The sequence below is a fragment of the Patella vulgata genome, chromosome 5 (assembly GCF_932274485.2).
Source record: "Patella vulgata chromosome 5, xgPatVulg1.2, whole genome shotgun sequence".
Taxonomy (NCBI): domain Eukaryota; kingdom Metazoa; phylum Mollusca; class Gastropoda; family Patellidae; genus Patella; species Patella vulgata.
Genome location: NC_065883.2, coordinates 26,004,836 through 26,021,728, shown reverse-complemented (window position 1 = coordinate 26,021,728; position 16,893 = coordinate 26,004,836). Strand labels below are relative to the sequence as shown.

The 16,893-nt window shown below is 32.9% G+C and overlaps 1 protein-coding gene across 1 annotated transcript; it reads right to left on the bottom strand.

The window, feature by feature from the left end:
- Positions 1-209: 209 nt before the first annotated feature.
- LOC126820882 (WD repeat-containing protein 26) lies at positions 210-16,059 on the bottom strand. Its single transcript, XM_050549034.1, has 14 exons — positions 15,643-16,059; positions 15,085-15,184; positions 14,037-14,093; positions 13,724-13,860; positions 13,371-13,468; positions 12,897-13,053; positions 12,184-12,322; positions 11,720-11,860; positions 11,262-11,381; positions 10,605-10,750; positions 8,675-8,753; positions 8,067-8,196; positions 5,836-6,000; positions 210-4,612 (listed from the first exon to the last, which is right to left on the bottom strand). The coding sequence occupies exons 1-14, from the start codon at positions 15,849-15,851 to the stop codon at positions 4,575-4,577; spliced, it is 1,716 nt and encodes a 571-aa protein (XP_050404991.1). The 5' UTR covers positions 15,852-16,059; the 3' UTR covers positions 210-4,574.
- Between the last annotated feature and the right edge of the window lie 834 nt (positions 16,060-16,893).

The following is a 16,893-nucleotide window of genomic DNA, read 5'->3' as shown; positions in this document are numbered from 1 at the left end:
TATTTTATCTCATAACCGTTGACACTGTGTATAAATGTAAAGGCAAACAGATAATAACTTGAGCCTCCAGAGCAGAGCGTCCACAACACAATTCAAAGTGATCAATGGCCATAACATGTGCGCATATAAATATTATATTAAATGTTATCCATTTCTTGATCCAATTAGGCAATCTCACTTTGCAGTTTATTGAAATAAAAAATAATATATATATTCATAGATATTTATTTGAAAAGACATGAAGATTATTAACAAACCATGATTTATCAGTTGACGATGTGACAATTTATGCATGTGTATGTTTTCTTAAAACAGTTAATTGATGGAGCAATAATCAAATCAATATATGCTTGAAGCATACTCAAAATGATGCATAATTAAAATTTGACTCTTTATTTGTAGTTTTAAAAAAAAGAATGTACAGAAATCGTAACAAACACCCATTCCAAATCACTCATCTGAGAAAATTCGAGTTCCACACTAGACTAAAAAATACTTTCATAAAAAAATTACACAAACTTGCCAAAGCAAATAACTACTGGTGGCTTTATTAGCACTACAAAGTAAATTATCAAATAAAGCAAAATTTAATGTTAAATTATAAAGAAATAATAATTTCAACATATACTAAAACAGAAATACTGAAAGACTTAGAATTCATTTATAAAGAGATAAATCAAGACACAAATAGTATACTCAGCTTTACAGCTTCCAGTGGCAGACAGTGGAAAAACACATGACTACACAGTGTAAGAGATTATCCAGACAGCTAATACTTGCTTGTTATATGCAATTATGCTGACTAGTGCAAGATAAATGTTTGTTTATTGCAAACTAGTTTTAGAAGTTTTCAACAAAAAAGGCACATTTTTTTTTCTTTTACAACTACATAGGAAATATTCTGAACAATTGTAAATTGCCAAAAATTAATTGATATTGGTGAAACTGAATTTCAAATTCCTTGCTTTCTTCTTGAATTAATCCTCCAGAAATTACATCATGATTTGAATTAAAAGAAAAACAAGACTAATAAAAGGAAGACAAACAAGCCAACAGTGAGGCTGATGTCCCCAGTCGAAATCCCGAAATAACTAGACCACACATTAATTAATTGCACGTTTAGCTTTTTCAAAAGTATCGAGCAATCAAACTGATTATCAACTATACACTAAGTTTCATCACTCTCTATCAGACAGAATCAAAGTCAAAGAAATTGCTTAGCTTTGTTAATCATTGAACTCAGTCAAGACATTCACCTAATGAACATCAACATCAAGTTTAAACATTCTACCTCAATTAAAGGCAGAGTTGTTATGTTGCAAAGTCTTGACCAATCAAATTCCTTATCGCTCCTTAGCCTAAGCAGAAAATTCTGATCAAACTTAGTCAAGGTAATGATATAATGAATCTATATTCAGAGTTTCATAGCTCTCATTTAATTATAACCAAAGTTATCGTGCCTAAAAGCATCAGCCAATCAAATTGCTTATCACTGCTTACCTTAAGCAGACAATTTTCATCATTGAACTCCATCAAGGCATTCACCTAATAATGCCTACACTAAGTTTGAACATTCTACCTCAATTAGAAGGAGAGTTATTGTGTTTCAAAGTCTCGACCAATCAAATTTCTACACCATGTGTAAACATTGTTGCTCAATTAGAAGGAGGGTTACTTGTGTCCCAAAAAGTGTGACAGATGGACGGACAGACGGACGAGCCCATTTCAATAGTCCCCTGCTTTCTTCGAAAGTCGGGGGACAATAAATAAGGTTATATAATTATAATTTAGTTAAATAAAAGTTTGTAGATCCAAACCAAAAAAAAAATAGGCTGACCTTCCCTTTAGCGATTGGCTGCTTCATCGGAAAAAAAACAATCACTAAAGCAAGTATATAAAACAATCACTCAAAATACAAATGAGAAAAAATAAGTCACATAATTAACTACATATCCTGTATAATTCATAAGAAATAATATGGATAATTATATATAATATATAGTATTTATTTACATAATTAGGATGTAACACACATAAAACCATATTTTACAAAACTTAACACATAAGCATGCATGTAATATTAATTATTAGATACACACTGTACTTACTGATTCTATTAATATGCTGGACAAATGAGTTGCTGGTTTATAGGGTTTGTGAAGTTAGGGTTAAATGCTTTGCAAAGTTAACAATGGATAAATTCTAAAAGAACATAATGTTTATGTATGAAATAGGAATATCAAGTGGGTTATCGAAGGGTTAAATGTTTTTTGAATAAAATCTATATGATCTGTAATTTGATTGTATCAACACGTGTAGTAAATGATGTTTATTCATAGTTTTTAGCAACATTTCATGATTTGAACAATCTGAATCTGAACAATAAAAAGTCTAGCCATTGGCAGTAAAACAAATACACCCTATATTTATTAATAACCTGAATTCAAAAACCTTTGAACACCAATAAAGATTTGTTTTAATAAATATCTCAGTAAAGTTTCTATAAGAGACATAATAGTAAAGCATTCTAGGAAACCCAACATATCTCATTTACCACTTGACTGCGGTGTGCCATATGGATTTTGTTTTATTTTCTTGCTACTGAGGGTTGTTTCAAAATAGAAATATGTAAGATGCTGTAATTATTTCACTAACAAAATTACCACATATACCTCAGTACCTAAATAAACAAAATCACTTGACATGTTGTGGTTGGAAAAGATGGGTTTCAGAGAATGACAGCAAAGCAGAATACATATTTCACACTTATCCAGTGTGCATAGTACAACAGAGTGTTTTTGCCTTGATTTGATATTAAACCACCATTATTTAACATTTCCAAACAGTCCTAAAATAGCTCACAAACTATTTATATCGTCTTTTTTTAAATTCTTTATGCTTTTTGTGTATCCCTTATCCTATTTATACTTCGGTCAAATTTTGATGAATTTGTTCATTTCAGATTAACAAGATTTTTGTCCCAAAAAACATGATAATTTTTAGCATTATCCCAATTTAATAATATATATTTTAAAGTGTTTTTACACATACAACCTATAAATTAAAATTTCTTCTTTGGAAATTCTAATTGATCAACAGTCTTTCACAATCAGTCAAGATGGCTAAATATGACTGAAATGAGAGCCCTGCTTTATATGGCATATCATGTATTATTTTCTGCCATGTTGAAACACATTATTAATATACATGTCGATGTAGTTAGTGATAAGCATACACTTAATATAATCTTAAAGATATGTTCACTGAGGTTAATTAGGTCATTTAGTCCAAACTGAAAATATCTTATTTCTTATGACCTAAATAATAAATAAACAACATGAACTGAAAGTGATTAGTAAGCTAACAATAACAAAAATAAGAACTAAATTGTTAAATGACAACCGCAAGTATTGCAGACAACAGCCATACACTGTCAAGGAAATGTATGGTCTTATTTCAGTGACAAGACTTCATTTTGTAAATTGAAAACAGTTCCTATGCTGCTCGATAACAATCAAGGGCAAATAGGCAGAAGTACTATGAACACTTGACAATTTAAAAGAGGCAGAAAACAGAACCAAACAATATTGAGGTAGAGAAACATCAACAGAATGTAAGCAGCTTAACTACAGACACTAATATGGTGACAATTTATTCTTTTCCTAACATATATGAATTGTTTCAATGGCATTTGGTACTTAAACCAGAAATACACAGATCACAATTTTATAGAATACTGGAGAGTAGCCTAGTCAAAAAGTCACTCAGTAATAAACAGTAATTGTATTCCATAGAATTGTGACCTGTATATATACTGACATATATAGTTCGGTAAATTTAATTTCAGTATCCATACACATGAAATAATTATTTTTCTATATCTACAAAGCATGGTATGCAATTAAATTCATACTTAATGTATAAGACTAAATACAATCGAAGTAGAATCATATAAGATTTATTAATATCAAAAATACCCTCGTAGTAAATTTGCAAATGACTTCATGGAGTTGTATCTAAATATTCAACTTTCACAACATGTGCTTACTGATTCATGTTGCTTTTAACCAGCATTAAGAGTCTAATGTATCCGAGACCCCTGATAAAAGACACACACAAGACTTATTTTCAAAGTTTATCAACAACAATAAAATATAATATGTAGTTTATAGAAATGGGGTTTTTTGTATGTTGTTTTTAAAGTGGTCCTGCTACTTTAATATCTATATCCTGATCAATCAACTACTAGTAACTGACAAACTGTTGTTTATCTTTCCATAAATAAGGTTCACTTCAAGTAGACGGCACAATATTTATATCTTTCTTCATGTTTAGTTACAGACACAAACGATTTCATTCAATTATATTAAATTCTCTTTCTATCTCTTTCTTCTACTTTCATTTTACACCTTGTGGAAAAACAGAAAAATCTGTCTTTACCAGCCACAAGGTGGGGCCGCTAGCTTTACTTAGTCTCTTTTGTTGAGATCTAGTTTATAGGGTACCATAAGAGTTTATAATGTAATATGGTACAGTAGAGTTTATATAATGAATATTTAAACATTCACTATATGTCATACAGGTGTACTACGACCAGATTCATTACCATTACCTGTAAAATATACAATATATCATATATACTAAATTAGTTCATTATTCAATATGAACAAGCCAACAATGAGGATTGATGTCCCCTGTCAAAATTCCAAAATAAATAGAAGACACATATTAATTAATTGCAAATTTGTCTTTTTCAAAGGTACTGAGCAATCAAATTGATTGCAGTAGAATTTGTACAAGCAGCCACTGCTATTCATGATAAATCCCCACCCTACATCAAGTTTGAACATTCTAGCTCAATTAGAAGCAGAGTTATTGTGTCCCAAAAAGTGTGATGAACAGATCGATTTTAATAGTCCCCTGCTTTCTTCAGTGGCTGAGTAAGACACTGGCTCACAAAACTATCTCTCTATGTTGGCCGATCAAGTTTCCCAGGATTTTCCAGTATGGTTTTCCTTTGTCAGTGGTGCAGGACGGAAGGCCTGACAAGGAAAAGTGTCTAGTCATTTGGATGGGAAGAAAAACCAAGGTCCCATGTACACGTTTGAATTCAATTGTGGTATAGCTTATGCAAATCTTTATTATCCTGTTTTATGCAGGAAAATAGGAGGTTACTATGGTAAGGCAATGAAATGAAATGGGGTTTAACAACCTACTGTTCTACTCCGACTGGGCTAATGAAGATGGGCATATGCCATACAGTGTGATATGAGGGAAATTTTGCCCGGACGGCAGCACTATGGTCTACTCTTATATCAAATTCCAAATGCCAAGGGATCTTTTAGTGCACACCAATGTGTACACAAGACCTTGCTTTTCCATTCCATCCAAACGACTAGACAGCTGTCCTAGTCAGGGCCTTCGTCGTGCACCACTGACAAGGGGGAAATATACGCCGGAAAATCCTGATGAACTTTCTCAGCCAGCACCGGGACCGAACCTGCGACCACCAGGCTAGCGAACCAGCGTCTTACTCACTCAGCCACCGTGGCTCTCTATCGTAAAGAAGGTACTATTATACAAAATACAATACACTGCAAACGAATGATTTGTCCCCATTACCCTCTGTTGTAGAATCATTATGCTCTCTGTCAATTGCATATGCATTTGTCATGTCCTTTCATCCACAATGAAGTTGCAATAATAGCTTGCCTACTATATTCCTGAAAATTTTGCGAAGATCGGTCAACATTTCTACATTGTTGACAGACTGTGATGTCCATGGATTATTTTGAAACTCTATACATCTATATCTACCTTACTATATATAATTACCTTTATCTAAGGGCCCCCATATTCTAACTGTACCATCATCAGAGGCACTGGCTATCATACTTGGTAACTTGGGATTCCAGTGAACACAATTAACTGTTCGACTGTGACCTTCTAATGTGGCCACTGGAGCTTCTTTTTTACTATGCCATATATAAACTTTGTTGTCTACACAAAAAAATATAAAAATATCAAATTGTTAGCATGGAATATTTTTCGTGAGCTTTAGCTTTACAATAAATACAAGACGCTTCTTCTAAAAGAAAAAACATTCAAGTATTTGTCCACTTCCTTGATGGATGAAATCATTGACAAGTGCTCCAGAATAAACTTGTCAAATAAATCAACAAGTCAAGAGTATTGATGGTTAGCAATGGATAGAGATGGAGATAGGTAGGTGCTCACTGACCCACAATGCCATCTAGGCTCCAATCTAGAATGGGTATGATACGTCCAAATGTTCAGGCACTGTCTAGAGGATAGATGCTGATTGGCCCAGATTGCAATCTCCTCTCCAAATTACTGCAATAATTGATTATTTTGGACCCCATTACTCCTAAAAAGACAATTTTTTAATGATCTTATTTCCTTTAAATTCAGTAGAAAATGGTGACCAGTCATACCCGGTAATCGGGTCACAAATTTAAACGGGCATTATGTAAGATTTAGATAAAGAGCTGGCATTCTCGCTATAATATTTCAAAAATAGATAATGCAAAATAAAGATATTGAAAATTTCATTCAAATTTCTTTATTATGAGCGAAGTTATCAATGGTTGTAGTTTTGACAAGATGTGTGCAATGATCATAACCACCGTACTGGTCATTTGAGTCTTAGTCTTGTTTCTCTATTTTTAAATTAAATCATTAAATGGCAGAATCGTTTAAATCTACTTAAATCAGAGACATAGTAAAATTGCTTCATGTACCAACAGCAGCATTTATTGACATGCCCTGTTCTGTCATTCTTCTCTTTAGCCTTTTGATAATGAAAAAAAAATTTAAATGTTTTGCCATTCCATAATACCCCCCTTTATCACGGATACCGTAAAAATTTGTAATTTTTTAAAGAATTAACTCACTGATATTGAAACAATTGAGGAAATCTGTCGGTTTTGTATAATATTAAAAAAGTATGCTGTTGTATTTGTTTGTTTGGATTAGAATTGGGAGGTTGTTGTTAATCACTGACATTGGTAGTGTTTAGCCTTTAGAATTATCAATATTTGCAAGTTTATGCAAATTAAATAATTTTTATTGATATATTTGAAGTATTCTGTCAGCTTTTCACAATAATGAGGTTGTATTGGGTAAATTGTCCTGGCGATGTCCAGAAATTACAAATCTTTCGGGGAAAATTTACATTGGACAAGCCAACAGTGAGGCTGATGTCCCCCGCTGAAATCCCGAAATAAATAGATGACATATATTAATTAATTGCATGTTTATCTTTTTCAAAAGTATCCAGCAATCAAACTGATTATTAAGTATACATTAAGTTTCATCACTCTCTATCAGATAGAATCAAAATAAACAAGGCATTGACCTAATAAACACATACACCAAGTTTGAACATTCTAGCTCAATTAAAAGTTATCGTGTCCCAAAGCATCAACCAATCAAATTGCTTATCTCTGCTTACCCTAAGCGGAAAATGCTCATCTTCGAACTCCATCAAGGCATTGACCTAATCAACACATACACCAAGTTTGAACATTCTAGCCCAATTAGGAAGAGAGTTATCGTGTCCCAAAGCATCAACCAATCAAATTGCTTATCTCTGCTTACCCTAAGCGGAAAATGCTCATCTTCGAACTCCATCAAGGCATTGACCTAATAAACACATACACCAAGTTTGAACATTCTAGCTCAATTAGGAAGAGAGTTATTGTGTCCCAAAAAGTGTGACGGACAGACAGACGGACAGACAGACGGACGAACCCATTTTAATAGTCCCCTGCTTTCTTCGAAAGGCGGGGGACAAAAATAGTGACGAATGCATGCAAAGGAAATGTATTAATTTAATGTCAATTTAACGAGGGATTGTATATAAGGTAAAGTTTGTTATTTTTCTTAATAACCCTTTAATCACATATCTACATTCTACCATGATAATTTTTGTGGCATTATTTTTTTTTAGTCGTATAATTTTCACCAGTGGTCGGCGAAAGTTTTTTTTTTAAAGTAGAAATAAAAATCATCCATGTACTGTATTTGTCAGGAGCGGTACTTACCTTCACTACCACTTGCTACAAAATCTTGATTTAAACCTCCAAAACAGGAATATATGGTATAAAAACCTTGTGTAACCCCTTGAAATTTCCGTAATAACACTTTATCTTTTAAATCCCATAAATGTACACCCTGGTAAAAAAAAAAATTTAAATACAAAATTTAAGATTATGTCTATAAATATTATCATCACTAAACTAGCAACTTGGATAAACTTTCTAGTACTTTTTATCACTTCTTTTTCTTCCAACTTTTCAGCACATTTTTTCTAGAAATATAAATCAGTTTGATAAACTATAACACATACTTATGGAAGAACAATTACTGATTTATTTGGGCGACGTTTCAAAGAGTATTCTCTCAACGTTTTCAAGAGAGAATACTCTTCGAAACGTCGCCCAAATAAATCAGTAATTGTTCTTCCATAAGTATGTGTTATAGTTTATTGCTCTATCCAGTTACTAAATGCCTCTAAAAGATCATAAATCAGTTTGCTTTTACTTATTATATTCTATGATTAAACAGTTAGGATTTATATATGAGATTTTTTGTATGTGTCAATCATCTACAGATTCTAGATTTAATCATATCAAAAGAAATATGGTTTTACCTGAGTCGCTACATTAACTAAAGCTAATCTGCCAGTATCATTGACAGTGAAAGACATGATGGGATGGTCCTCCTGAAGTCTGTAAGTCATAACAATATTAGAAATAATAAATTGACAGGTATAATTAATAACTTTAGTTTACATAAAATAATTTTGTAAACAAGTGTTAATTCTCTGTGCCAAGACTTTCGACTTCAAAATATTGCCAGATAATTAAATGTTTGCATGTTTTGTTTACCTCTTAATTGAAAGATATTATTTGTATGATATTATTTAAGTGTTTTACACATAAAAAATAACCAGCGGCTGCCAGACAGGATACGCCCACATTTTCGAGAGATGGATAGAGAACAAGCTAAAAAGAAAGTGATTTTTCGTACAATCAGGGGCCATAATTCAGGAAGTTACGGTCCGATATGCGCGAACATTGAAAGGAACCAAGATATAAACTTATATTTCAAGATTCAACAAAATCAGATAAAAAATTGTGACCTCTTTAGGGTCCACAACCTTGAAATTTTGCCTGTCAGTTTTTGGCCGATTTTCCCGAAATTCGATCTCAGTCGTCCATAGGGTGTAACGGTGATATAATAATACGTTTTTTTAAATCGGATAAAAATTATGACCTCTATAGGGTCCACAAGCTAAAAACGTGATTTTTCGTACAATCAGGGGCCATAATTCAGGAAGTTACGTTCCGATATGCGCGAATATCAAAAGGAACCGAGATCTTTTGGTTATAAACTTACATTTCAAGTTTTATCAAAATAGGATTAAAATTGTGACGTCTATAGGGTCCACAACCTTGATATACCATATTTTTACGCTATTTGAGAACGATGGGCGGCCATTTTGTCTGTCAGTTTGGGGCCGATTTTCGTGAAATTCGAACTCAGCCGTCCTTAGGGTCTAACGGTGATACAATAATACGTTTTTTTAAATCAGATAAAAATTATGACCTCTATAGGGTCAACAAGCTAAAAACATGATTTTTCGTAAAATCAGGGGCCATAATTCAGGAAGTTACAGTCTGATATGCGCGAATATCGAAAGGAACCAAGATCTTTGGGTTATAAACTTACATTTCAAGTTTCAACAAAATCGGATAAAAATTGTGACCTCTATAGGGTCCACAACCTTGATATACCATATTTTTACGCTGTCAATTTTGGGCCAATTTTCACGAAATTCGAACTCAGCCGTGTTTAGGGTGTAACGGTGATATAATTATACGTTTTTTTAAATCGGATAAAAATTATGACCTCTATATGGTCCACAAGCTAAAAACGCAATTTTTCGTACAATCAGGGGCCATAATTCAGGAAGTTACGTTCCAATATGCGCGAATATCGAAAGGAACCGAGATCTTTGGGTTATAATCATACATTTCAAGTTTAAACTAAATCGGATAAAAATTGTGACCTCTACAGTGTTCACAAGCTAAAAACGTGATTTTTCGTACAATCAGGGGCCATAATCCATGAAGTTACAGTCCGATACATGCCAATATCGAAAGGAACCGAGATCTTAGGGTGATAAACCTATATTTCAAGTTTCATTGAAATCGGATAAAAATTGTGATCTGTAGACTGTTCACAAACAATTGTGGACGGACGTCCAGATGGACAGACGGGGGCAACGACAATATACATCCACATGAAAATGTGGGCGTATAAAAACAAATTCTAACTGTAATTATTGAGCTCAAAGGTTAAATTCTTTGAAATTTCAAGACTAGCAAATATGACTAAATGAGAGTCCTGTTCTGAACAGGTGGCAAATTGTTTATGATGCATCTCATAAGTTGTGAGATGGGTAAGTAGATAGGTTCATGTGTGACTAAAGATTTAGGAATCCAGCCTAGATAATTTATATAAAATATATCCATTCCTGGATGTAAAGATTATTTTAATTATTCTTCAAAACTTACATATTATAATCATGTTGATCATCAAAGTTATATGCTCTGATCCTGTGATGTGTATCAGCAGCTAGAAATAATTTAGTGTCATTTTGACAAGCTAAACACTGTACTCGTACACCTTCCCAATTATCTAACATCGTACCATCTATATCCTGTAAATACAACAATCAACTACAGTTAATTTTAATATAAAATTAGATCCTTGAAAACAACAGTTTGAGGCTCTAAATCTATTTGGAATATTTGAACAAGCAAGAAGTAATTCTAATTAGGACTTGGAATTAGCGTATATTTCAAATTTCATACGCCTTCGGATCAATATTTGTACAAAATTGATTTTTTGCATATACTGTTTAATTTTACTTAGGTATACTAATCTCTAAACTACGAAGTCCTTAAATTCCATACTGTGTAAGTGCCTTGATAACCCCAATGTTATAGTAGCGAGTGATCTTGTGATTATCAAGTCAGCCATACAAGAGAAATATGAAACTTTTTAAATGGGTTACATAACCCTGTTAAGCAAATCAAGTGTTTCTGAAGATTATTATTTTGATTGAAATTTTCATACACTGTAATATTGTTTCAGTTGTCCACTATTTTAACATCCTACTGTTCTGCACCGACTGGACTAATGAAGACAGGACTATTCTATGTACTTACACATATATAAAACTGGCCTCTGGTTCCACCTGTGACAAATTTTTTACCATCAGTATGCCAAGCTGCACTTGTTAAACTATCATCTGATGATTGTGTTATTTTCTGTCGTAATTCTCCTGTCTGTAAAAATACACATTCCATAAATTTCATGACATCAAAAATATAACTGTGTACTAATTTTACACTAAATGATGACCAAACAATTATACTCTATTGAGTTTGTAACACATGCTCACACCTGGACATAAGGCAGCTGTCATAGACTTTGTCAGGCAAAAATTATTACACAACAAATATATCATAATATATACATTTGCAATAATTTGTGTCTTGACAATGTCTATGACAGGTGCTTTATGTCCAGGTTTATACATATATATAGTGTGATAATTTGTACTTGACAAATTCTGTGACAGGTGCCTTATGTCAAGGTTTGCACTTGCTTCTACTGTACTTACATCAATATTCCACAGTAATACTTCTGAACAGTCATCTGGACCACAGGCTAATATATGAGAACTGTCAGGACTCCAGGCTAAAAATGCCACTCCATAAGTATTATTCTCACAGGATTTCCTATGTCGTAATTCGAAAGTTTCCTACAAATATAATAATCTTATTCATAACAGAAATGTTAACCCTGTGGATTACCTTGATAAAGAAAGAAAGAGAAATCTTAATAAACTCTTTAATGAAAGTTATATAAACTTCTTTCAATGAGGAATTTCAATACTATACTGGTAAATTTGAGGAGTCAATTAATAGTAAGTTCAGGAGAACTGCACTAAAATTTACAAACAGAAACCAACAAGCCCATAAGTAAGCAGTTAATTGGTCCCCTTTTTACAGTTAGTTAAATTGTCTAGATAAATATACACCAAGACAATAAAATAAAATTTTCTATCAAATTAAGAACACATACAAAATCAACATCCCATATAACCATTGTTCCATCTTTGGAACCAGTAGCTAGTTTATTGCCATCTGGAGAAAATCTACAGAACCACACCTCATCGCAATGGTCATTTATTATCTGAGTTGTGTGACAGGGAAATTGATCTCTACAAAAAATAAAATTTGTGAGTTATTATACAAAATAAAAACAATGAGAGCAAAATCTACTTGTCAAAACTTCCAGTTTAAAGGATATGTATGATATCTTCTTCATTATATCTATTCTTAGCACATAAATCTCTATCTGCCCATAATCATATTTTTCCTTTTCTACCGAAATGTCAGATTAGCTGCTCGATTGTCATAACAGAATGTTACGAATTAACAGAATTGCAATCAAGTGAGACAGAATTGCAATCGATTGACACAGAATTAAGTCCTGTCATATTTCTTTCAGTCCCGAATACTGGGGTTGTGTGAGTAGAATTGTGACGTAATTAAACACAACAAACATGTTTCAAACATACATGTACGCTGTAGCCCTAAATTCCCTTTTTCACTCAATTGTCGCTATTTGTGGGATTGACAGAATTTTTATTCCAGAATGGTAAATCGAGTATCCCCAAAGTTTCAGTGAAGTCTGCAGGTGCAATAGATAACCAAATTGACCTTGAAGGAATATATCTTTAAGACAATATTTACTAGCATTTGTCCGATAGCATATGATTTAGTTGAACTTACTTTGTGCATATATGATCTAGTAATAAAGAGAAAGCATCGAGATTTTTATCCATTTTAGTATTGTGGAATGGACATTTGTCTTTCTGCATTTCTACTGCTTGACTTAATAATGTGAGCAGACGACTTGGTGGTAACATCACAGTTGGAGGAAGGAAGGCTACAAAAAGATCATTTTATTGTAAATGTGATAGACATTAACAGACTCGACTGACAAAATTAAGTCAAAATGAGATATTAACACGACAGAAAATCTTCCTTTGCCGCCCACCAAAATTTATAAAAGTATAAAAGAACAAAACAAAATATAGATCTGTATTTTAATCAGATTGAAGTTAATGTCCTATTGAAGTTAATGCCAAAATATGACAAGAAAGATAACTCTACAAAACATGTTTAAATTTCATATATATACTAGAAAGATCATTCTGAAATCTGTCATTGCAAATTTACTACAACAATCAATCAAAAGCTTACTTTGAAGTTTTTCCACTAATTTCTGTCTGGATTCGTGGCCTTTACCAGACCATTCAGACATTTCTCTGAGGTCATTAGCATTGCTGCACATCATATATCTGAAAGATATAAAGACATTCCCAAGTTGTGTATATAGGTTTGAGGTATGTCAGAATCCTTATCATATTCTAATTCAGGACAGCATAAGCAAACCAATTTCCATGAAAATCAGCCCAATTTTAAGTTACATGTTGTTTGTAAAAATATAGAATATCAAGATTGTTATAGTACAGTCAACAAGGTGGATCTAGTTTTCTACTCCAATTATCAATTGCCAACAATAAATTAGACTTCAATGTGAAAAAAATACTTACGAACTAAGTACATGAACCCTTTCGGTATTGTATTTTAAAGGTGTTAATTCATGCCTTAAACAATGTAAAGCATCCATTTCTCTACCCACTTCTAAATATTCTAAATATTTCTGTTCTAGCAACAAAAATTTCATTTTCTGTAAAAGGGAAAAAAAAACAATTCAAGGCACAACAAGCCAAATCTTCACATGAGAAAACCCATGAGGTTTGACAGGCGACCCGGCCAAAACTATGCCACTTGACTCAATGAAAGACTTTATCCATTTATTCCCCGCCCCTTCCCATAACAATTTGAGAATATTATAATACTTACTAGAGTTCCTTGAGGACATTCAACCATATCTTTCAGTTCATTCAAGTCCTGATCAGCCTGAAATAAAATTGTTTGCATTGTACTTCTTGTTTGCTTATTTTTTTTCAAAATACCTGATAGTGATAAGTTGCTTGGTTCAAAATATAGGTTACATTTTGGTATTTGTAGAATCAAGAAGACAACTGCTTTGTATTCTTCTCGACGTTTTGGGTAACTTTTGGGACTTCATGTTCTATTTTCACTATTCCCTTACTTTTTTCAATTAAGTGCATTTACCTTGTATTTACTTTTAATTCAATAATCCAGACATTTTTACTAATCTATCTGTTTGCATGTCCATGAAAATCACAATTAGACTTTTGATTAGACAGAAAAATATTAATATTGGTGCATATATATACATGTTACATGTATGTTAGTGTAAGATTTTACAGGTATGTTTTAAAAAAGCATCCGCAACTGACATCCAAATAAAATAGTATTTGTTATTGTTATTTCAAATCATTAAATAACTTGGCTTTAAAGATTAACTGAAACATCAATCCATGACTGCTGATACTATATCAATTACGTAAAGTTGACCGCTGGAGATTATCTTGCCATTAAATACAACAACTTATATTATTATACTATGACCCTTGTATGACCTATTTACCTCTAAATTAGGTCAAAACAAAAACTCTTCAGGGAATAATGACTGTTTTGAGGATAAAACTTTAAAAGTTCAACTACAAGCGTTAGATATTCTTTTTACTATTTGAAGGTAATAATAATAAATAAGAAATATAAATAATAAAGTCATGTGATATGCAAATGAGCCAGCTGATTCTATAAATAGATATAAACATCATATCAACATGCCTGTTTCTTAGGGTCATCACAATGTTGCCATCATAAAGGCTTAAAGGACACAAAATTGAGACTAGTTTATAATTTTGTACATTTACATAATTAGTTCAGTTTTCCCTTTCCTAAGACATCACATTAATAAAAATAAAACAATATGATCAGGCCTAAGCATAATGTTAGAACATAATGTTAAATCTACCTTTTCCCAATCTCCATCCATAATATGTGCTCTAAATTTAGCAGCAGAAGAATGCTCCAACATACAACCAGACTCGGCTATTAATTGTTCTACAGTGCGACTAAATAAATAAACAAGATGAACAATTCAAAGCATGGGATAAGATAAATGTCCATATTGGGATTGAAGCTTAGAAGTCACACATGTACTGTAAGTCTATGCATGTAGGTTGAAATTAATATTGCAATAATAACATTATTGTACCACTTAGCATATATATGTATATATTTATATAAAAGATTAATCAATCAATATTCTATTTACAATTTATAAACATTACATTACACACTGAAGTATGGCCTAGTCAAGTTAGGGTCAACGAGATATTATTAAACAATATTGTACACTATCAATCAGCATTGCCAATGTGAAAACAACTCAAATGACAAAATGGTTCATATTTTCCCCACTAAATAAATATATAATGTAAACTGGTGACATTAAAATAAGTAACTAGGAAGCAAGCAAAAAATTATAGATGTCCCAGACCAGGAAATGCCCTGGTTAAAAATATCTTACTTGAGGCCCAGTCCACGCAAATGTTGGCCAATTAATCTCACAATATCTTGTTCCGTTCGAGACATTGATTTCATAATGGTGTGATTTTCATCAGATCTCTGCATATTTCCATTTGTAGTGGATAAGCAGGCCCCATTTTGTTGTGAAGTGGTAGCTGACTCCTCCGTCTCTCCATTGTGCTGAGGGCAGCCATTTGCCTGCATGATCATTGAGGCTGACAGTCGTTGCTTTTTGGGCGGTGGAGGCGAAACACCACCGTCTTCGGACTCGGAGGACGATGCCAGTATGTCTAAACTGATATCTATGGTTTGTATTTTTCAGGCAATACAAACCATACAGTGAGAAATAGGACAATTTATCGACTCCGAAACAAGCTAGTCTCCCGTGTCCAAATTTGTTTTGCTTCGTGACGTCACCAAGCTCAGGGAATGATGGGAAATACCAGACGAAAATTTTTGAGTTTTATCAATTTTATTTCGTTTTCCCTGAAATATCTGTCATATAAAAAGTCATACGTTTCAAGAAAAACACAAATTATAATTATTAACTGAGACAAAAACAATATTTTGTGTGTAACTTATAGTTTTACATCAGCTGTCACGACGAAAGCAGACGAATTTCCACCAATGCGTAAAGTAGTCTCCAACAACAAGACTTTTACAGGTGCGCTGAAATTTCAAAACAAACACTAAGTGCGTATTTTCCCGTAAAAGCGTTTGTTGACATATTTTCAAAATGTAATTATTGCCATGTTTTATGGACACACACGCACCAAAATATCATTACAATCAAACAAAATAACTTTAGGGGGAGGAGCCAAACGTAGGCTAATTTCAGCAAAATTTGTTCTGAATACTGTCAAGTGTAAGTAAAAAAAATATTATTAATCGGCATCAAAAAATCTTGTTTATTATACTCATTTCATTATAGCATCCCGGCATCGGCCGAGAAGAACTTTCAGGATTTTTCAAGCCCGTGGGGCTAATAAGAGAAATGTAGGCCTACCTAGTCCTTCGGATAGAACACTCCTCGTCAATCCGTATAGACGCATTGGCGTCAGCGGTGGATTGTCCATGGCGCACGTTGTCTCCAAAGCTTAGGAGTCCCTTAGAAAGTTTAAATACGTGTTTATAATTCTGCGGTTGATTGTAACTACTACAGCACAGTCTCTAAATGCACGAACGAGTACGTTCCTACGGTAATATGAAACGAATTAAATCAACTCTGAGTTCTACTACATGATGCTGGAGA

Coding starts and splice junctions, on each gene's coding strand:
- LOC126820882 (XM_050549034.1), bottom strand. CDS start 15,851: ATGATCATGCAGGCAAATGGCTGCCCTCAGCACAATGGAGAGACGGAG. Junction 13,054..13,370: donor ATTAGTGGAAAAACTTCAAA/GTAAGCTTTTGA, acceptor ATCTTTTTGTAG/CCTTCCTTCCTCCAACTGTG. Junction 10,751..11,261: donor GAGGCCAGTTTTATATATGT/GTAAGTACATAG, acceptor TTGTATTTACAG/GATATAGATGGTACGATGTT.